Source organism: Brachyistius frenatus, unplaced genomic scaffold (genome assembly GCF_029030835.1).
Source record: "Brachyistius frenatus isolate BFR_SWC_R1_liver_20210118 unplaced genomic scaffold, ASM2903083v1 Contig_10, whole genome shotgun sequence".
Taxonomy (NCBI): domain Eukaryota; kingdom Metazoa; phylum Chordata; class Actinopteri; family Embiotocidae; genus Brachyistius; species Brachyistius frenatus.
The window spans coordinates 2,226,669-2,249,980 of NW_027210609.1; the positions used below are offsets into that span (position 1 = coordinate 2,226,669).

Consider the following 23,312-nt stretch of genomic DNA (forward strand, 5'->3'; position numbering starts at 1 on the left):
TTGGAATGGCTTTAAATTGTAGGCAAAAACTTTGTCAAATAAAAGGCTTCAAGACAGACGCCCATCCAGCCCTTTTTCTGGTGGACTAATAAGGATTATTAGCTGGGTTGCCATGCATTGTGTTGTTACACTTGCTTTGTGTTTTTTTCTGATAGCAAAGTTATCGACTCACAAATTTTTGATCATTAGCCTCGTTTGCCCATTTTAACAAAAGTTTAGTCGATTCATCAACATGGCATGGTATGGTTAACAAACCTGCATGACAAACACTCTCAGTTACTGGTAACGAGCACTCTCAGGTGCTGCCCAGCTATGTTGGCTTGACAGGTATGAATAACTCTGGGGAATCCACGTATTGTAGGGTTAATTTAATTGACCAGCTGCTCTCTGTCTGTTGGCACCTTATTTATTGTGACATTATATGAGTTTACAGCGTGCTTGCTGGCTTGGATTAAAATTTCAAGATTTTGTGTAATTACAACTTGTGGCCACAGACGCCGCTGTTGCTGCTGCTCAGCAAAAGTTGCATTATGTTTTGCTTTAAGAGGAATAAAACATAAATTGAACTGCTTCCATCCAGAGCAGGGAGCTTCACTCAAACACTCGATAAATTTAAAGGACAAATTACACAATTCCCAACCTAATTTAAAATCAATGGGAGATTTGGACCGACACACAGCGCTCTCAGTCATCGTCATCAAAACACCAGGCGAAATTCTTATTTAAATTCTTATTTTTCTTTGAATGACTACTTTTTTAGTATGCCTCCAATATGTCAGACTACATTTTAATACATATATATCAACTCAAAATTCCTTGAATAAATGAATTTGTTCAGGTTTTCCTTTAATTTATCACCTGTCTGTAATTTGTATATTATGACATTATAAAAAGGAACATTTCTGTATACCGTGCATGAATAACTATAAGTATCTGTAATAAACACACTAATGAAGCTGTAAGTGTTCAGAATTCACTGTTCTCTAATGTAATACATAGAGTGACATTACATTCACTCTTGAGAAAAAGGAACATTTTACGTTGTGCTTAAGAGTCGAGGGCAGTTTAGTTATTTATCTGGCTCGGCTTTCACCATGTAGCCTCAAGGACATGATTGCGCCCTTATACTCGAGTTTAGGACAGGACTGTGCATTTCCACCCACACAGAGCTCTCTCCCTAGAGCACCACATTTTGCTCCTAACATATGCGTCTGCACAGCCAACCTGCTTGTAAGAGATGGAAAATGGGAGCTGGACCTCATCTTTATTCTCCCGAACCAGCTCATTAAGAGGCTTGTGTGAGCAGTGATCCAGAGCATTGCTGTTGTAAGGAATTAATGTGGCTGCTGCCCAGCACCACCAGGTAGTCTGGCTGATTTCATCAGGCATCCTAAATCCATGTGTGAATGGAACAAAAGGCGCTCTCACAAAGCACATACTCTGCCCTGAATGACTCAGTCCTTGTCATCTGGCTCTGCTATGCACACACACACACACACACACACACACACACACACACACACACACACACACACACACACACACACACACACACACACACACACACACACACACACACACACACACACACACACACACACACACACACACACACACACACAGACAGACACAGACACACACAAATGGGAAAACAGGGCTTGTTCAGCTCACTAACTGTAGCTCATCTGTGGACTGCATCCTTCATTACACATGTGTTTTTCTGTCCTCTTAGTGTACCTAGAGAGCAATGCTTTTTTAACCACGTGTTTATTGATTTATGCCCCCTCCATGAGAGCTGCCCCTCTTTTGATGCCAAGCCTTCTGATCTCTTAAGTGGACAACATCTGAAATCTTTATCAGAAGAACTGGGGGCTTTGGGTCCCACTGTGTGCTGCGTTTCAATATCTCCCATGGGGTAGGCTGAACCAGGAAATCAGGGAAAGAGAAAACTCCCCCAGCGATCGGTTGTTATTTAAGATGAAGAGATTGCTACACTATGAAGCTTAAACCTCCTGTTCAACAGACTGACATCAGGAACACCGGAAACCTGGGATACTCGTTGGCCTAATGCCAAAAACTCCTGCTTTGCGTTTGAAAGAGAATACAGGCATTACATTGCAGGAAACTGATGATGTATTTCTTCATGAGACCTTTAAGGATTCAATAACGCAGCCAAAACAGAAAATAAAAATGTAGGCAAAAAATAGCTGATGCTGTGTGCAGTTGTGAGCCCGGAAACATGGCAAATTAGGAACCAGTTTCCATCTGTGTCAGTCAGTCCTGTTGAGCTCCAGCAGAAAAAGCCTGTGAGCAGACTTGGCTGTGGACTAGCAACTGGAGAGAAAGTCGAACCAGCGTGACGTCCTCCACAGCTGTCGTATTCACAGCTTCTCCTTAAACATCACACACAAATCAAAGTGACCATGTGGGTGTCTGTGGATGGGATTATGTATCCCATCCACAGCAATCGAAAAAGTATGTTCCCACTTTTCTTACCACTAACCAATATTCAAAAAATTATTACTACAGTATATTAGCTACACTTTATAATTACTAACATGACTTTGATTCAGTCTCAGTCACAGGATGAGCTTGCCAGTAACTCCCCCAGTCTATGTCTAAAGTGATCCTCTGGTCCTGGAGACTAAACACACCCTGTCATCATCAAGGAGGCGGATTGGCTTGCTCCACCTATTACTAACAGCAGGCTGTGGCTGCACTTGAACCACTCAACACAACAACGTTGAGGAGTGATGCAATGATGACTCGTCATTGCTGCTTTTGATTACATTGCGCTCCAAAATAGAAAATACCTGCGTGCGAGCCAATTTACCATGAAATCCCTCTATTTCCTCGAAGTCATGAAACCAATACAGGAAATGATTAATAACTGAAGCAGCTGGAGGATTCTCAGCAGTTTGGTATGGATAACGAGTACAAGTGCTTTAATATGGTCGTATTTACATTGTAGTGAGAGATGACAGCCCGTTGCCTGGGGATTTGTGTTTTGTTTCCATGGCAGGAGCCAAGTGTGCGTGGGTCTGCCAGACAAAACCATGATCCAGCAGTAACACACTGCGGTGTGTTGGCCTGAGCTCTGGCTGTGGTGGTCCCAGCTGTACCGACTGGACACACAGCTCATCTCCAGTGTGAGAAGCAAGGGCCAGAATTATTGAAATGATAAGCTGTTAAATTACTGTGCGTAAAATTAAGCAACGATTGCCACTCCACAATCGTAACTCATCATTCAGCATCAAACTACAACAAAGTCACAAACTCTATTATAATTCAAAGAAAGAAAAAAAAAACATTCACAAAAAACGTCATATTTTCTTACATGTAATAGGAACATAAAGGTCTGCGGTCTGCTGTCAAAGCAAACTGACTCTGGATAAGAGGCAGAACATGGATGAACGGATGAAAATCAACAATTTGGAGAATTCACCAAATTCTTGTTGATCGTTACATGAGTGGATGGATACCACTCTCACATCACTGCAGTTAATATCAAGTTAGAGCTGGATTAGGAGCTGGCTAGTTTAGCTCATTACGGAGACCAGAAACAGGAAGGAGCACCTAGTATGACTGCGTTGCAAACAAATTTCAAGAGGGGGCTTTTGTTGCAAGTGTAACAACTGTTCACTGGAATCTACGGATTAACAGGGTTGACATCTCCTCACTACAACAGTAAAGCTTTTGCTGCTGTGTTTATATCAGTGTGAACTTTGGAAGCAGGCTGGATATGCATGTAATTTAATTACCTCAGCAGGCAGGGGCAATCAATGCTGTGACCTCCACACTGAATAAATCATTTACAATAATAATACAAGGTTGTTGTTTTTTTTGCCTTGTTTCAAACTAAACTCCACCCTTCCTGTTGGTCAGGGATTCATAGTGATCAACTGAGAGACTGAAGCATAACTTTGTAACTGTACCATTGTGTTGGAATGTCAGCCACAAAAGGGAAATTCCTTGCTGTTTCAACAGCAGCTGAAAGGAAAATGAGCCAAAGGTGTCACTTTTTCAGGGGAAATACTCCCATAAAGCTCCATGTGAGTTATGAGGCTGTACCAAAGAAAAAGCAGAGTAATTTCTCAGAAAGATATCCTCTTTGACACCAGTTCTTTCATCTGCCATCTCATCAGTCCTGCCTGTGGCTGTCCCCGTTTATCTTCCCCCCTAACTTGGTTTTTTTCCTCTTCTTCTTCTCTGACTAACTTTATAAGGAACTTCCTGTGAGTGATGACAGTATGCCTCACAGGCGAGGAGAGGAGGGAGGGCTGAAGTGGGCGGAGAGACGTTTTGAACGTGAGTCCTATTTGTCCCAGTGAATGTGTGTCTTTTGTGGAACATGTGAAGAGTTTCAATAACAGATTCAGTGCAGTATAGCGAGAAGACTACATCATCACCTACTAAATGAACTTGGTTCGATGACATAAACACTTCTTTTACATTTTCCCTTTTCCCTTTGTAGGTCTGTATTTACTGAACCATCCACTAAACTATAGCTTGTCACAAAATCTTTTTTTTCTCTGGATTCTGATAGTCATATTATGCTCATGCACAAACAAACTGTAAATCTCTGCTCGCTAAAACCTCTCTTTCCCCTGCTGGTCACAACTAGCCCAGAAGAATCCCAAAAATGTGCCTGAAATTATAAAGGAGGATTAGCGAGAGTCTGGTCCATGTAGGGGCCAAATATGATAAGCCTTTTGGGTTTGAGGGGGCCCTGGTGGGCAAGCTGTAAGGGATTCACAAACTCAGGCACAAGAACAGTCTGTTCTCTCTCCACACACACACACACACACACACACACACACACACACACACACACACACACACACACACACACACACACACACACACACACACACACACACACACACACACACACACACACACACACACACACACACACACACACACACACACACACACACACACACCAACCACTGCTTTCTGCCACTATTGATTCAATGCAGTTCAATAGCTGTGTTTGTTTAGCCTAGTTAGGATAGGATACATAGTTAATACAACACCACTTAAGGTCTTAGTAGACTGTTTGGCTGGAATTGAAAGGTGTGAGATGCTGCACATCCCAGATTGTTCAAATATTACCCAAAAGAGAAAAACATGTATGTACAAAGCCTGTTGCTTTGAACTAATAACTCAAAGTGAACATTATGTTAGGTAAACCGTGAACAGGTCAGACTAAAAGAAAATGCCCACGGTTATCTGATAAATAAGCAGCTAAACGGTCTGGGCTTCATTCAGTTGGCAGCAGAATACCGTATAGATAAGAGTGTTTCTGTCTGTGTTTCTTTGCCTGCTCTCTACCCTGGAGCCATCCCCATTACTGCCTCTGTTTATCTGCAGATCTGTGCAGCTTACTCTTGGCTGCAGCCTATGCTGTTTATGAAGTCACGCCAGAGACACATGTGAGTATAAGCAGGTCATAACATGGAAAGGTTTGAAAGGCTAAACTTGCCAGGGCTATATTTTACTTTTGAGAAGTCTGCAGAGAACTTCTGTCTGCAATCATCACTTCTCTTTCTGTAACATCTGGGAGTAGGCGGCATGAACGCTCGACTTGAACTCATTTATACACGTCTAACTGTTAAGGTGTAGTGTATGTCTCCCTTCCCAGTGGAACCGTTTTTTCAGAGCTGCCTGAGTCACTGTGCTCACAGCTTCTCTGTCAAACGTGATGACAGATGAGGCCCTGCAGACTTTGATCTCATCAAGTTAAGTTATGATTAAATTTGCCCTGTGAAGATGTTTGCAGTCCATATGTGCTCAGCTTGTGCTGAATGTAGCTACACTGCAGACTTTCGTAAAAGAAGACTGTGCCTTTAAGGGCAAGTGTGCAAGGCGGAGCCAGTGCGTCTGTAGTGCGGTGGAGCTTATAAAACATGGCTCACTACAACAGGCCTACTAGACTTATCTAAAAGTGTCACAGTAAACCCGGAGTGTCGCCAACTCGCTGGCGTCCTGTTCCTGATGCAATAGAAATCTCAAGATCATAGATTCCAAATTCAAACCCCGAAAATAACTGAGGAGCTATACATTTACCAAAGAGGACTTTAGGGGTCAGTCAGCGGAGGAGAACTGCGAAGTTATTTAGGTGAGTTCAGATTGGAAATGCCTATTTGGGCTACTGTCTGTTGTTTTGTATGTTGGTGCCAGCACGACACCAGTGATTGATGCAACTTCAGATTCTATTGGAATTACTTTGAAGTTTTATTTCTTGTTTTTATTTTCTGGCAAGACACTGAAAAAGCAACTTGCCTTTGAACCCAAATCAAGAAAGTCCGACAAATAAATTAGAAGGGAACATTTTAATGAACATATGTCTATATGTTTGTTTATTTTAATCCATCAATTAGGGGGATATTTTCTTTATCCCATAACATAACTTTCGTCTGATTCCACGCTTTAACCTGGTTTGATTCTCTTAATTCGAGTGCAATATCAATTTGTGTCTTCCCGCTTAAACAAAAGGACATAATTCAATATATATACTATTATCATTACCCGGGCTTGCCAAGAAGCTGACTACAGTGTTGTGGTGTGAGTCACCTGCCTGCTACAGGGCTTTTAACCATTATTATCTCGATCCGGTAAAGTGAGGGGGTGTGCGCGCTGTTTGCTTGCCGCACAGGTAGAGCGGGTATGGTTGCTCGGAAACCGCTACAGGGGTGTCACGAGTGGGGTGTGAACTCCTTCTTTCAAGGTCTGAGTGTTGACTACTACAAGCCTGAATTAAAGGCAAGCTGATGTTTGACATCACTGCCAACCCCAGCAGACCTGCTTCTATCCTAGCACACATGGGCCTTGTGTTATCTTCACACTCACATTGAGCCTGTCCACCTATTATATACACACACCAGTTACATTTGACCATTAAAAAAAAAAAAAAAAAGACCCACGTCCTCATGTCAAATGTTCTGAATTAACTGACTAAAATAATTCCTCCTCAGGAGGGTTTATGCTCTGCATGACTACATCATTTGTTTAATCCTGTTGCCTGTAAATGCTCCTATGGTTAACTGCCAGGATGAACTGTCTTTGCACCTGTTGCAAGAGGAAGCACAAGCCCCTGGGGGTTCATTATCGAGGATCATGTTGCTTCCCGTCCCCGCCGAACCGAATCGACGGCCCTGGGCAGGGGGATTTGCATGCCTTGTTGGGCAGTTTGGCTCAGGCTGATGCCCCATGCTTCCTGTTGTTTTAGACCTTTGTTTCTTACCAGCTGTCAAGGCAGCACATAAATATGGCTCACAGGAGACCAGGAACGAGGGGGCCTTGTTCTTCTCATTCATCACTCGTACATTTATAAGGAGGACAGCGTGTCTCTGGGTGTGCATGCACCTCATTTGTGGTCTCCAGATGATATGGCCGTTGGGGTTATCGACGCACCCGTTAGAGTTAATTCAGAAAATTGGATTGAATGTGTTTAACACTTCTGCAGGTGCAGTTTAGTCATCTGATCTGCTGCAACAATGGAAAGATAATGTCCTATGGACCTAAGACAACAAGACACCCACAGTTACCCATGATACACTTACTTTAAAGTAAAAAGTCACAACATTTTGTCTCTTTCTAAGCCCATTTCTGCTGAGGTTGTGACACAGTATATATGTAAACCCAGTCCGAGGCCTAAGTCAGATCAGATTTTGCTTCCAGTGTATGGCTGACCCCAGAAATATCAATACGCTGCCAGGTTTTCCCCCTCTGAATATTGTACGCATTGTTTACTCAGCCCTGACGCATACTTGACATGGCACGCACATTCAGGTCATTTGACATGAGGAGTTCTTGCAACACCAGGTATATCTCTGGTAACAGGAGGAGCCTCTTTCCTGTTCAAGACGAGCAGGATTGCAGCACTGGAGCACAACTCGGTCTACGTTTTAACTTATTTAGAAGCACAGTGTCTAGGAATAGAAATTTGAACTTTGGTTGTTGCATTCACACCCACTATAGGCTTATGAACATGAAATATAAAGATTAGTTCTTGAGTATGGAAACATTAAATGTTTTATTTTGTACTTGCTTTCGACATACACCTCTCTCCTTGTGAAACTCATCTTTCTAAACGGGTAACTCTTCTTAAAATTTGCAAGACTGTTTACATTGAGTTTCATAACTCGCAACCAGTGTGTCTACATCCCATTCAGTTTAGGGCCAATTGCTCTTCAACAGTGGACATGGCCAGAAAACAATCTGTGCAATGAGTGACATTTTTACACAAGTCTAGTCTATTGCTTTTCTTTCCTTTGTACTATACTGTTACCAGAAAACTGTGAATGGCATGTTCTCAGGAGGTGTTAGGACACAAGTTTCCTTAGGGCCTGTCATTCATCTGTCAAAACAGATTTTTATCATCCAAAAAGCAATAACTAAATATTTGGCCTGTTAAGTCCAAAAGAGGCAGATATTTCTGTTATTGCCGTCTTATCTGATATCAGGATTTTCTTCCTTTTTGGGCTTCACCAAAGGATGTTTGCACTGCTTTCAGAGTGTTTTTATGTTCTGTTTCACCTGCTTTTGGTTTCAGCCTCCTTTCACCATCATTCATGAGTGTCCTTTTGGCTGTGTTACAGGTACACCAGAAGCAGGGGCAGCCAGCCGGACGATCTGAGTGTTTCCTGGCTTTGATGCTACCCGATTCTGCCTGGAGCATGTCCACAGTGGGCCTGACTGCCCAGGAGATCTCTTTTCCCATTGAAAACCCCTTCCTCCGGGGCAGCTACTGTCACAGCATGGCTGGATCCAAACCCGCCTGCAGCTACCGCCATGAGCTGGACAAGTGAGTGTTCAGGTGCCAAGACTAGCAGCTCATTAGGGGAAGACCTTTAGAAAGGGATGATGTTTTTCAGACCTGCATGACATGTTGAAGTTATACGGTTCAGGTCAGTTTAAGAGTTTTGGTAGATTATTAATTGTTACATGCATTATTTAAACCTCTGCTAATCTAAAATGTAATTTTTCTTCTTGAACAGCCACTACTTCAGTATGGACACAGATCACAGCTTTCGAGGCCAGCCAAAGGGGCCACCTCAAAGTTATGAGAGTGAGTACATCATCCTTCATTTGCACAGTAGATGTCTTCTGAAATACACAAATTATGCATTGCATGTACTGTTTCTTTGAATCATCTGCTATTTTACATACTTGATGTAGTAATTGTTGCAATCCGAATGTCTTTGTGGCAGTGCATAAATTCACATTTTATATCCTTTTTTAAAGAATGCACTAAAGTTGTAGTAAATTGTGATTATTAATAATTTTAGCCTTTTAATACTGTTCTACTTATGTGACTGTTTTTTTTTTTTTTTTTTTTGCAATGTTCCTCTTTGACAGGACATAAACACAGTCCCATCTTACAGAGATTACCTCCAAAGAAATCCCGGCCCTCCCACCTCTCCCTGTCCTGCAGTGCTGAACCATCCACCCCAAGTCCGGCTGACGACGACCAGGTGGTCCCCTCATTCCAGAGGCTCTCATTCTACGAGTGCAGCAGTCCACCACAGACACCAGGCAGATGTTCCAAGCCTTTGCCCCCTATCCCCCCACAAACAGACATCTCCCCCGAGCAGGCTATGGACAGTGAGGTCGAATTTTTCACGAATTCAGACGAAAACTCCTGCCTGGTGTCTGGTCCGTGTTCCAAACCGTCTCCTTTTCGATATGGAGTCCCCAGTCGAAGGAGCTTCAGGGACTGTGGGCAGATTAACTATGCTTACTATGATGGTCCATTGGGACCACAAAGCCCACGGCAGCCCCAGCAGCACCATCCGGTACATCCTCCGCAGGAAGTGCGGGAACAGTATGAGCCGCAGCGACAGGAACCACCTGTGCCAGTGGTCTTTCAGCGACAGCAGGACAAGGCTCAGAGGAGGCTACGGCGCTCTCACTCTGGCCCAGCTGGATCTTTCAACAAGCCCTCGCTGCTGCGCCTCTCGTGCCACAAACGTCACACCAACAGTATGGATAAACCAGAGGTGCCACCCCCTATCCCTCCACGTGTAATCAAGACAGACTACCGCCGCTGGTCAGCAGAGGTCTCATCTGGGGCTTACAGCGACGAGGACAAACCACCCAAGGTGCCCCCAAGGGACCCTTTGTCCACAGGCAGCTCCCGCACTCCCAGCCCCAAGAGCCTGCCAACATACATTAACGGGGTGATGCCCCCAACCCAAAGCTTTGCACCGGATCCTAAGTACGTGAGAAGTCGGGTTTTACAGAGACAGAACAGTGAGGGCTCCACCTGCATCCTTCCTGTCATAGAGAATGGCAAGAAGGCCAGCACCACACACTACTACCTTCTGCCTCAGCGGTCTGCTTTCGAAGACTCATCTTTTGACTGCCACACCAGTAGGAAATCACCTGTGGATTTAGTTTGAAAAGTGGAAGTAGTAGAGGACTCTCCTGTACATGAGCAAAAAAAAAAAAACACTTGATAAAAAAAAAAAAAAATGGTGAAACTGGATGCCAACAACCCTCAAACTGCTGCTTTCACCATGTTTTTCTTTTTTACCCCTCATGTTTTCTGAACACACAGGGTATGTGTGCACTGTATACAGTTACTGGTAATGTTGGACGAGCTATCGCAACCAAGATACTTTACGCAAAAACTGTATCTAACAAAAGATTGTGGGCAAAATTCAACATTTTAGAGGTTATTTTTTATATGATTTTTATTTCATGACATTCAATATTATGCTGTTCTTGCTGAAGATGTGATACGATCAGAAGGTGTGAGCGGGCCTCAAACCTTGTGAGCTCAGTGTTTTGTGTCTGGATGGGTGTGGATGTTTTGTGAGATGCACTGGGGCTTTTCGATGCCGCCTTTGTATCTCTCAAGGGACAAAAGGTCAGTAATGTAACCATGAATCACTTAATATATGAAGTCTAAATATAAACCCAATTAATTCTGAACAAAATGAAGGATGCTAGCACACAAATCTCCATTCTGTTTTCTTTTATATATCATCACTGATATGGTTTCCCGTGCCTTGATTCAGTTTACTCAGGCTGACTATATCGATGTACATTTTTTGTTTTTTCCCACATGGCATATTGTCATGGTACATTTTGTACTAAGAGGTGGGTACATTACTGGTAGCTATGCATGTTTCCAGTAGAATGTTTTGTGCAGCTTATATGGCGTAATTGTTTGTTGATGTGAGTATTCGTGTGTATGTATGTGCGTTGACGTGTTTGCGCATATGTGCATGTGAACAGCAGTTGGAAAAGTGTTCCGGTGATACTGTACAGAATGACTTTCTACAATCAGTAGAGAAGTGTCAACCATACTTGTTACTGTGTGCTGCTTGTGCACACATTTGAATTCTTTCTTTCAGTGTCCAGGTTTGTTTTGTTGCACAGAAATTGGTCTGTCGAACGTAAATGAATGTATGCTATTCTTAACCGTCAAACAGTTGAAGGAGCTTTTTTTTTTTTTTGGTCAAGCTGTGAGTCATTGCTTGAAACGAATTTGCCTCAAGTACTACCTCACTCTGATATGAATCCTGTATTTCACAAACTTCCTCTTTAAATTGTGTCCAAAGGTAAAATTTACAATCCAGAAAAGATGAGGTAACCAGCTCCATATTTGACCTGACACCATTAAATTATTCATTTACACTGCAGTTAAAAGTAACATAAAGTAAATTCGAACCGGATAGCCTTAAATAGAGATTTTAGATGGGGCAGATCTTGGATCAGAAATGTTAGGCTAACCTGTTAATGCAGACCCATTACAAAGAGTGCAGGGTTTACCTACCTGACACAGACTTTCCAGTTCTGCACATGCATTCCTGCCTTACATGATTGCAGTGGGTGTGGTCTGAAAGACTCTGGCTGCTGGCAGCCTTGAAAATATATTAATTTTATTGTTGTAGATTATTCACAAAGTGTCAGGATGATATAGAAAATGTAGCACATATTGAAGTAACCCTTGCTATCAAACACGGTGTTCAGATTGGGAAACAGATAACTGCTAAGGTCAATCGGTCATTGAAGTATACTTTTCCTCTCCCTCCCGCTCACAAACCTTGCCAACACAATGTTGCTTTTGACCTAAATGTTTGAAAAATGTTTACATCATACACTAATACTATTTAATCTTAAGGTATTCATATGTCTTATTAGCAATAATAAAACTGAATGAAGACTAGTTTATCAAGAAATAACTTCTCTGCTGTGGTGAAGACATGCACTGGGAGAGTTCAGTATGCTGTGTACAGTATTTAACAATTCCATTTGTTGTTATATATAGTTGATAAATATATAGTCTTTAAAAAGAAAGCAACAATAAAATGACTTATTTATGAGCTTGCTTTGTTCTGTTTCTTGAATCTGTCAAGATCAAACTCTCAACTCAGCTGTTTGGCCTGTTTTATCACCCACACACCCTCATGCTGTGCCTTATTGTGACTGGCCTCTATCCAGAGAAAGAAGAGTGACAGGTCTGCAGTATATAGCCTTCCTCTTCCTGGTTATAACATGATTTCCTCCTGCTCAACTGCTTAGGAACTCCAGCTTCGCCCCCACATATAACAATGTGACAAATGTTTTATTCTTGACCTGAGTCCATGTAGTTGGGCAGGGAGCCGAAATCACCGTGAACCACACGGAGCAGTAGAGGTCAAATAATCACTAAATAAGCTGCATTTACAACATCCACTGAGGCCTTTCAGTGAGGCAGTGGTTTGATTTTTCCGTAGATCTGCTGCTGACAGCGATTACATATTGCATTACACTGTCAATGGAACAAAAGGTGGTAGTTTGAACAATCTAAACATACAAACCCTTTCACCTGGTTCACTTTCAGGTGAGCTGCTAGGCGACAGCATGGGTAGCTACTATGGCAACTAAAGAAAGACGGGCTGCTCATTTTAAACCTCTGCTGGGGGTAAGAGAGAAAGTGCTATATGATTTACCAAGGAGCCTTGTTTGAGATTAGCTTTAAAAAGAAATAAAAGGAAAACACAATATTGCAATGCACTGGCACTAAAAGGCATTGTTGCTCTGAGCCAGAGAGCAGACGTGAATTGCGTAGACTCTACTTTTACAATTTTCATGACTTGACTTGTGAAACTTTTTATCAGACTTGGCCATAAAGGCACAAAGGGTAACTATGTTTCTGTAAGAAATTCAGTCCCTTTTTGTCCCAAGTTGTTTGTGTCCTTTTATATTATATATATCTTATCTTATATTACAGCAGTAATGATTATTGCCCCAATAATTGCTATAAAGCATCAGCTGCATGCATCGACACTGCATTAAATTGTAAAGATAGTGGGAGTAGTGTTTATGACATAATAACTCTCCAGTGTGTGTCAGCATTAGATCGAAATCTGTAACACGAATTAAAGACTGATGTAATGATATAACCATTACCCAAAATAAGTCAAATGTATGCTGTGCTGGTGATCTTGATTGGATTCCACAACTTAATGAGCAAAGAAACTGATCAAACATATTACCTTAAATTGTGGTCTTAAATTGAAAAGATCAATGACAAAACGTCTGACACAATTTATGGATTATTGAGTACAACACTAGTGGATCTCATTCTGGGTGCAGAGCAAATTTACAATCACAAATTGATTTAGAATCAGGAAAGGACACAAGAAGTTTCTCTGTAGATATGATTATAGATTTAAATATGTTTTTGTCTTCAAAAACTCAGTAACTTAATATTACTGGTTCTTTCTACATTCAACTATATGCTGAGGTGATTTCTAGACAAGGTATTGTGTTTTGCTTTGTGCTGTGCATGCCCATCAGCCACTTAAAATGATTAGACGTTCAACAAAGGTTATTGTTGCTGTGCCAGGATGATACTATAACAAAACGAATCCAAGCTGGGTAAAACCTTTGCAGAGTTAAAATGGGAAAATATATCTATAATGCTTATATAGTATGATCAAATGTGCTCAACAAATTACCTATTTCATTTTCTGCTTCTGTCCTGTAATGAAGGCCAAGATTATATTTTATCATAAATTATACGGTAAGACAACATATATGTAAAGTTACTGTTGTATGACTGATTCCTTAAAGTTATGGTCATTTGCATCTGGCACATAAACATATAATTCAAGCAAGAAAATGCAAAATTTGCAATCTGATGTATTTTCAGGAGGCAGGTAAAGCAGACCTTTATCTCTTGTATCTGTACAGGATTTTTCTAAGGTTCCAGATTCCCATCCCACTTTCAGACAAAACATCCAGCCAGACTGGAAAATCTGCTAAAATTTCCATTGTTTGCAATAACATTTTTATTAAGGCGTAACTTTTCTTATCATTTGCTGGGAGGGATGGACAGAGTTGTAAATATTTAACTCAGGCTGAAGAGCAATTGGTTAAATTTTACATGGGTATGTAGCACACCAAGCAAAGGTAAAGAATTTGGTTAGTGTGCCTCCTCCTCCAGGCACTAGGTGGAGACAAAAACTCATCAAAAGCTATCAATGAACTTCCTATTGCTGTTAAGGGCCAGCAACGAGGATGTACACCAGTATTTTGAGATGCATAGTTTAAAATATATATATACATGTTTTTCCAAAGTCACCATGACAAGCAGTCAAATTTACGGGAACCATAATATTGGGCTATGATTGCAGTGTTGAAGCTGCCAATATGTGATGCTGATGCTATATGTATATATAATTATATATTTTTATATATTATATATAGGCCTATTTGTTTTAAATCCCCTCAATCTAATATGCTTACCTTTCAGTGTCTCTCAACACATTCTGCGAAAGCAAAACATTAAAATGAATGTAGGCTAATTATGCCATCTAGTGGTAGGGGACTGTAATGACTCTGAGGGCAACAATTATCTTAGGTAGGTAGGTAGGTAGGTATTTACTTTATTAATCCCGAGGGGAAATTTTTTCGCTACAGCAGCATACAGAAGCAATAAGATAATAATAGAAATAATATCATCTTACACATGATACGTAAACTATTGATGTTGACTTTGAAATACAACAGCAACACCTCACTGACACAGTAAGTATTGCATGGTTGCTGTATTATATTCAAGTCATAAAATGTTTCAGAAAATGTGTCACATGAATACTACAGTGTAGGTCATTGAGTGTTAAACTGTGATATTGATACATTAACATGAATTAACTAAAAACACCATATTCAGAATTGGCATGTTCATTTTTAGTAGAGGTCACATGAGATTACATAAATTACAGTTAATATAAATAAAATCATAAATTTTACAACAACAAATTATTACTATTTTACTTAACATGCAATACATAGTTTATAACTCCTACTGATCCATACTTTTCTTTTCTTCTCACCAAAACATTTTGATTAAAGCAAAATTCTTTGGTCTGCAGCCTTCATTTGGTGTTGATGTTCAAAACCTTTGTGACCTGTAGAAACAATAGAAGGATCATTTTAAATCAACATTTTACGTACAATGTTGTGTTTTTTGTCAGTGTATTACAGAGTTGTCTAGACACTGTACTTATTTAGACTTTCAGAATTAGACCACTGAATGTGATACCAGAATAAGGGACAAGTATACCTCAAATCCAGTGTCAATATTGTTTAGCTGTGTAAGTGCCCAGAAATCCAAAGTTTAGATCTCCTGGGCAACAAAAAAAAAAAGAGATGAATAATGAATAATAATAATGAATAATGTTAACATGCATTTAAAGTCCTTGCTGTGAAATGATTTACTGAATTTTTAAAATAGATTTGACACCATAAAAAAAAAAAAGACCATGACTCACCTGTATGAGAGAAGTCAAAGAAATCCTCCTCAAAAGACAGTCTTCTCCTATAGAAGTTGCTCCTTTTCCTAAAATAGAAGGACAGGAACTTCTTTAGTATCATTTGCATATTATGATATTAGGAGATGCATATTCGGCATGTAACTCACCAAACGGATGTATGTCTTTTTTTGACAATGACAGCAATGACGATGATAATCAAAAGCAGCAGGACAGCTGCCAGTGATCCAAACAGAGCTCCAAAGAAACCTGGACCTCGGCGGAAGAGCTCACACTGTGGACCATAGTACTGCTCGAAGCTAGTTTCATAGCAGCTTGGTTCAAGACAAAATAAGTCAATAAAATTAGTATAACCAACAAAATTATTTGACATTCAAATCTCCTTGAAATTGAAAAAAAAAAAATCCATTGACTTACCTGCAGATTGGCCCTTTGTTCATGTGATTGTGACATTCTCCATGATGATTGCAGTAATTAGGGTTTAGTTTGCAAGGACCAACACACTTCCATTGACCATTACTAATCCCAGGAGTGTAATTTGCAAACCCTGAGCAGTTGACAAAAGGCTTCAAGTCTGTGATATCTAAGTGTTTAAAAAAATGTATTTATACATAATATTGTAATATCGTACCGTGCAATATCGTGCAATTTTGAAAAATACTGAATGAAGAAACACTCAGTGTGCTGTATCTTTTGAGAGGGCATATAATACACTTACGTGTAATTAGAGGTGCCTGGAAGCTGAGTCCATTTAGCTGAACACTTTCATTACCAAAGACCTGAGAAATCTTATTGAGGTTTCTTGTGTCATTTAAAATATCCATCAGCACATCTTCAAGCTGAGTGTTGACAAACTGGATTTCAGTTTCACTGTTTAGGTATCTGTACTCCGCCACGCTCTGTGCAACAACACATCCCCGTCTAAAAAACAAAAAGAGAAAGATATTACAAAAAACAAAACAACTTATACTTGATTTTTTTTCTGTAAAAAAAAGGAGATTTAAATCATTTTAACAGTAATCATTTCTGAAAACCTACGATAAATTGGTGACTTTTACTGTTTCATAGGCTTGCGGGTAAGCTTGTTTGCACAAGGCTTCGAGCTGGAAGAAAGAACAAATGCAATAAATCTACATTATTTATGATAATAACATCAAAAGCAGCAGAAAACAGTAATGATAAAAAGATAATTGTGTAATATCAGTAATTATTGACTTGTAAATAAGCTGTGAAAAATTATTAAACACTGCAATGGAATTGAAAAATGATCATAAAATCAAGCAACAATTAAAGAAAATTATTATTTACCTCCCGTTTTAATGTTTTAATGAATTCTAATGATTCCCGCGAGGTTAAATCATTAAAGGCGTCCAGATAATCAATGCGGATTTCCAAAGTAAAATTTGCCACTCGAGTTGGTATTTTCTCGGCATCTGGAAAAAGAATTCTGACACTCTAAACAAATACAATGAACGTAATTCTAAAACGGAAAAACGTACATCTGCATTTAAAACTTATTTTGAGCTGATAAAATAATTGGAGAAATAGTATCATGGAGTGAAAATCCTCACCAATATGAGCAGATAAGTCATTAGCTCCAAAAGAGCATTCATCTCCAAAAGTGAAGTCTTGACACTGAACAGTTGTAGATGGTGATGTCACGGTGGCAGTAGCAGTTGAGTGGGGGGCATTAGTAGATGGTAAATGACTGACCGTGAATGTGTTTGGGCTGAAGGTTTCAGCTGATGTAAGAGCCTCGGAGGTTGAAGTTGAAAATGTTGTGTTAGGAGAAACTGAGAAATGTGTTTGGATTGTAACTGTACTATGTGGGTTTGGGTTAACTGTAGAGGTGAATGGCAAAGTTGGTGAGACAATGTCAGTTGTGCTTGTAGAGCTGATAGTTGTCACAGTCTGTGTTGCATCTCTGGAAGTTGTTTTCAGTAATGTGGTGAACTGTATCGTGGTTCTATTTGTGGTGATCGCTGAAGATGAGTCTGTAGATTGTGTTGTTGCAGATGTAGATTGTGCTTCTGTGGTTGAGGACTTAGTTGTTGCAAACGTTTCAAGGCTACTTGGTGGAAGTTGAGTTGTGCTTGCAGGTCCAGATGAAGTCTCAGTATTTTGTGAAGATGATTGAGTAAACTGAGTGGTCACAGGAGGGAATGTAGATGGTGAACTGGGGTCAACCTCTGTATTTGTGGAGAAAAGTGTTGTTTCTGACTGATCCGTGTTGATGGTTGCTGATACTGTATTTGTAGTAATGGCTGAAGTTGAGTCTTTAGATTCTGTATTTTCTGTTGATATCACTGTTGTGATAGATGTAGATTGTGGTTCTTGGGTTGAGGGCTTGATTGTTGCAAACGTTTCAGGGCTACTTGGTGGAAGTTGAGTTGTGCTTTTAGGTACAGATGAAGTCTCAGTATTTTGTGAAGATGATTGAGTAAACTGAGTGGTCACAGGAGGGAATGTCGATGGTGAACTGGGGTCAACCTCTGTATTTGTGGAGAAAAGTGTTGTTTCTGACTGATCCGTGTTGATGGTTGCTGATACTCTATTTGTAGAAATGGCTGAAGTTGAGTATGTAGATTGTGTTGTTCCTGTGGATATCAGTGTTGTCATAGATGTAGATTGTGGTTCTGTGGTTGAGGACTTGATTGTTGCAAACGTTTCAGGGCTACTTGTTGGAAGTTGAGTTGTGCTTGTAGGTCCAGATGAAGTCTCAGTATTTTGTGAAGATGATTGAGTAAACTGAGTAGTCACAGGAGGGAAGGTATATGGTGAACTGGGGATAACCTCTGTATCTGTGGAGAAAAGTGTTGCTTCTGACTGATCTGTGTTGATGGTTGTTGATACTGTATTTGTATTAATCTGTGAAGTTGAGTCTTTAGATTCTGTATTTTCTGTTGATATCACTGTTGTGATAGATGTAGATTGTGGTTCTTGGGTTGAGGGCTTGATTGTTGCAAACGTTTCAGGGCTAGTTGGTGAAAGTTGAGTTGTGATTGTTGGTGTTGCTGTGGTCTCAGTATTTTGTGAAGATGATTGAGTAAACTGAGTAGTCACAGGAGGGAATGTAGATGGTGAACTGTGGTCAACCTCTGTATTTGCGGAGAAAAGTGTTGTTTCTGACTGATCCGTGTTGATGGTTGCTGATACTCTGTTTGTAGTAATGGCTGAAGTTGAGTCTGTAGATTGTGTTGTTCCAGTGGATGTCAATGTCGTCACAGATGTAGATTGTGGTTCTGTGGTTGAGGACTTGATTGTTGCAAACGTTTCAGGGCTACTTGGTGGAAGTTGAGTTGTGATTGTTGGTGTTGCTGTGGTCTCAGTATTTTGTGAAGATGATTGAGTAAACTGAGTAGTCACAGGAGGGAATGTCGATGGTGAACTGGGGTCAACCTCTGTATTTGTGGAGAAAAGTGTTGTTTCTGACTGATCCATGTTGGTGTTTGATGATACTCTGTTTGTAGTAATGACTGAAGTTGAATCTGTAGATTGTGTTGTTCCAGTGGATGTCAATGTCGTCACAGATGTAGATTGTGGTTCTGTGGTTGAGGACTTGATTGTTGCAAACGTTTCAGGGCTACTTGGTGGAAGTTGAGTTGTGCTTGTAGGTCCAGATGAAGTCTCAGTATTTTGTGAAGATGATTGAGTAAACTGAGTAGTCACAGGAGGGAATGTGGATGGTGAACTGGGGTCAACCTGTGTATTTGTGGAGAAAAGTGTTGTTTCTGACTGATCCGTGTTGATGGTTGTTGATACTGTATTTGTAGAAAAGTTGTTGTTTCTGACTGATCACTGTTGTGATGTTGATGGTTGTTGAGGATATTGTATTTGTAGTAATCTCTGAAGTTGAGTGATGATGTTTTAGATTCTGTATTTTCTGTTGATATCACTGTTGTGATAGATGTAGATTGTCGTTCTTGGGTTGAGGGCTTGATTGTTGCAAACGTTTCAGGGCTACTTGGTGGAAGTTGAGTTGTGATTGTTGGTGTTGCTGTGGTCTCAGTATTTTGTGAAGATGATTGAGTAAACTGAGTGGTCACAGGAGGGAATGTCGATGGTGAACTGGGGTTTACATCTGTATTTCTGGAGAAAAGTGTTGTTTCTGACTGATCCGTGTTGATGGTTGTTGATACTGTATTTGTAGTAATCTCTGAAGTTGAGTCTTTAGATTCTGTATTTTCTGTTGATATCACTGTTGTGATAGATGTAGATTGTGGTTCTTGGGTTGAGGGCTTGATTGTTGCAAACGTTTCAGGGCTACTTGTTGGAAGTTGAGTTGTGATTGTTGGTGTTGCTGTGGTCTCAGTATTTTGTGAAGATGATTGAGTAAACTGAGTGGTCACAGGAGGGAATGTCGATGGTGAACTGGGGTTAACATCTGTATTTGTGGAGAAAAGTGTTGTTTCTGACTGATCCGTGTTGATGGTTGCTGATACTCTGTTTGTAGTAATGGCTGAAGTTGAGTCTGTAGATTGTGTTGTTCCAGTGGATGTCAATGTCGTCACAGATGTAGATTGTGGTTTTGTGGTTGAGGACTTGATTGTTGCAAACGTTTCAGGGCTACTTGGTGGAAGTTTAGTTGTGATTGTTGGTGTTGCTGTGGTCTCAGTATTTTGTGAAGATGTTTGAGTAAATTGAGTGGTCACAGGAGGGAATGTCGATGGTGAACTGGGGTTAACATCTGTATTTCTGGAGAAAAGTGTTGTTTCTGACTGATCCGTGTTGATGGTTGCTGATACTCTGTTTGTAGTAATGGCTGAAGTTGAGTCTGTAGATTGTGTTGTTCCAGTGGATGTCAATGTCGTCACAGATGTAGATTGTGGTTCTGTGGTTGAGGACTTGATTGTTGCAAACGTTTCAGGGCTACTTGGTGGAAGTTGAGTTGTGCTTGTAGGTCCAGATGAAGTCTCAGTATTTTGTGAAGATGATTGAGTAAACTGAGTAGTCACAGGAGGGAATGTGGATGGTGAACTGGGGTCAACCTCTGTATTTGTGGAGAAAAGTGTTGTTTCTGACTGATCCGTGTTGATGGTTGTTGATACTGTATTTGTAGTAATCTCTGAAGTTGAGTCTTTAGATTCTGTATTTTCTGTTGATATCACTGTTGTGATAGATGTAGATTGTGGTTCTTGGGTTGAGGGCTTGATTGTTGCAAACGTTTCAGGGCTACTTGTTGGAAGTTGAGTTGTGATTGTTGGTGTTGCTGTGGTCTCAGTATTTTGTGAAGATGATTGAGTAAACTGAGTGGTCACAGGAGGGAATGTCGATGGTGAACTGGGGTTAACATCTGTATTTGTGGAGAAAAGTGTTGTTTCTGACTGATCCATGTTGGTGTTTGCTGATACTCTGTTTGTAGTAATGGCTGAAGTTGAGTCTGTAGATTGTGTTGTTCCAGTGGATGTCAATGTCGTCACAGATGTAGATTGTGGTTTTGTGGTTGAGGACTTGATTGTTGCAAACGTTTCAGGGCTACTTGGTGGAAGTTGAGTTGTGCTTGTAGGTCCAGATGAAGTCTCAGTATTTTGTGAAGATGATTGAGTAAACTGAGTAGTCACAGGAGGGAATGTGGATGGTGAACTGGGGTCAACCTCTGTATTTGTGGAGAAAAGTGTTGTTTCTGACTGATCCGTGTTGATGGTTGTTGATACTGTATTTGTAGTAATCTCTGAAGTTGAGTCTTTAGATTCTGTATTTTCTGTTGATATCACTGTTGTGATAGATGTAGATTGTGGTTCTTGGGTTGAGGGCTTGATTGTTGCAAACGTTTCAGGGCTACTTGGTGGAAGTTGAGTTGTGATTGTTGGTGTTGCTGTGGTCTCAGTATTTTGTGAAGATGATTGAGTAAACTGAGTGGTCACAGGAGGGAATGTCGATGGTGAACTGGGGTTAACATCTGTATTTCTGGAGAAAAGTGTTGTTTCTGACTGATCCGTGTTGATGGTTGCTGATACTCTGTTTGTAGTAATGGCTGAAGTTGAGTCTGTAGATTGTGTTGTTCCAGTGGATGTCAATGTCGTCACAGATGTAGATTGTGGTTCTGTGGTTGAGGACTTGATTGTTGCAAACGTTTCAGGGCTACTTGTTGGAAGTTGAGTTGTGCTTGTAGGTGTTGATGAAGTCTCAGTATTTTGTGAAGATGATTGAGTAAACTGAGTAGTCACAGGAGGGAATGTAGATGGTGAACTGGGGTCAACCTCTGTATTTGTGGAGAAAAGTGTTGCTTCTGACTGATCTGTGTTGATGGTTGCTGATACTCTGTTTGTAGTAATCGCTGAAGTTGAGTCTTTAGATTGTGTTGTTCCAGTGGATATCAATGTTGTCACAGATGTAGATTGTGGTTCTGTGGTTGAGGACTTAGTTGTTGTAGACGTTTCAGTCCTTTCCTGTACTTGTTTGAAGTACTGTCTTTTCCTCCATGTTATGTCAGGTTGATTTCGTTTTTTAGTTAGATCTCCTGGGGAAAAAATTCAAAATACCAATTGTTTCATGAACATTTAATTGGTCAATGCACTTTTGAGAAACTTCAATCAGTTAAAGTTTTACGTCTAATTTTAAGGTAACATGAATTTAACAGTTTGAAATATTTTTTTAAATCATATTTCACATTTATGAGTCTGTATGCAAATATTGTGGCATGATTACGATGTACATTGCATGACACCAAAGATGAATCCGCTATATTTAAAAAGAACAAAGAACAAATGAATGTTTGATTGACAGGCTTGTAGTGAAGTCAGGTTGCCACCATCGGTAGGTGGGACATAGTATAGTTGGGTTTCCAATGAGATCGAGTCAGTCCACTGCTCACTCCGACCCAGCTCATCCAAATATGGTTGCTTCTGGCTCCAAACCACTCTGAACTAGCAAATTGTCAATTGCCAATATCTGAACTCAAGGCCTGATATACGGCCGTTCACAACCCAAGGAGTGATGTCACTGTTGGTTGCCGCTTTGATTAAAGTAAGGTAAACTAAGGTAAAAAAAATTAACACAAAAGCAAAGTACGATTGAAGGACTATCATGAATTGGAGCATCTTTGCTGCTTCTAAGCTTAGACAATTTGCAAATGAGGGGAAAATTATTTCCATAGTCTATGAAGGTATCTTGGCAGCTGTTGTCTGCCAGCTGAAGTTCAGTAGAAGTGGTGTAATGCAGCAGAACAAGGACTCGAAACACCAAAGTAAATCTACTGCAGAATGACTACAATCAATGAAAGTCTGCTCTTTGCAGTAGCGTAGTCAGAGCCCAGAACTTAACTCGTACTGTGGAATGACCTTCACACCATACATGTCAAGTATATAAGGGAAATTGTCAGGGGGAATGGATCAAAATTCCTTCTTAATGTTGTGTAGGTCTGCCAGAAATGCTTGTGTTAGGTTTTTTCTGCCTAGGAAGTTCAAACAGTTGATAAAGTCAAGGGTTTAGTAACTTTTTCACCACCACTTTTCAAACTTGAAGACTAATGTTGGGCATTGATAATGGTTATATTTTGTAATTCCACAGAGTTCACCTGCTTTTTCCTGGTGC

The 23,312-nt window shown here is 40.4% G+C and overlaps 2 protein-coding genes across 3 annotated transcripts; one reads left to right on the forward strand and one right to left on the reverse strand.

The window, feature by feature from the left end:
- The first annotated feature begins 5,952 nt into the window (after positions 1-5,952).
- On the forward strand, positions 5,953-12,336 carry errfi1a (ERBB receptor feedback inhibitor 1a). Of its 2 annotated transcripts, XM_069690856.1 has the most exons (4): positions 5,953-6,124; positions 8,607-8,812; positions 9,006-9,076; positions 9,367-12,336. In XM_069690856.1, the coding sequence occupies exons 2-4, from the start codon at positions 8,661-8,663 to the stop codon at positions 10,407-10,409; spliced, it is 1,266 nt and encodes a 421-aa protein (XP_069546957.1). In that variant the 5' UTR covers positions 5,953-6,124; positions 8,607-8,660; the 3' UTR covers positions 10,410-12,336. The 2 variants fall into 2 exon arrangements, with proteins under 2 accessions (XP_069546957.1, XP_069546959.1); XM_069690858.1 differs by lacking the exons at positions 5,953-6,124; positions 8,607-8,812 and adding an exon at positions 8,835-8,915.
- A 3,248-nt stretch (positions 12,337-15,584) lies between these two features.
- LOC138616377 (mucin-4) lies at positions 15,585-23,074 on the reverse strand. The gene is made up of 11 exons (XM_069690618.1): positions 23,049-23,074; positions 19,744-19,868; positions 18,876-19,021; positions 17,351-17,414; positions 17,088-17,212; positions 16,818-16,882; positions 16,498-16,700; positions 16,197-16,362; positions 15,929-16,093; positions 15,780-15,847; positions 15,585-15,634 (listed from the first exon to the last, which is right to left on the reverse strand). Exons 1-11 carry the CDS (start codon positions 23,072-23,074, stop codon positions 15,585-15,587), a joined length of 1,203 nt encoding a protein of 400 aa, XP_069546719.1.
- Positions 23,075-23,312: the final 238 nt, after the last annotated feature.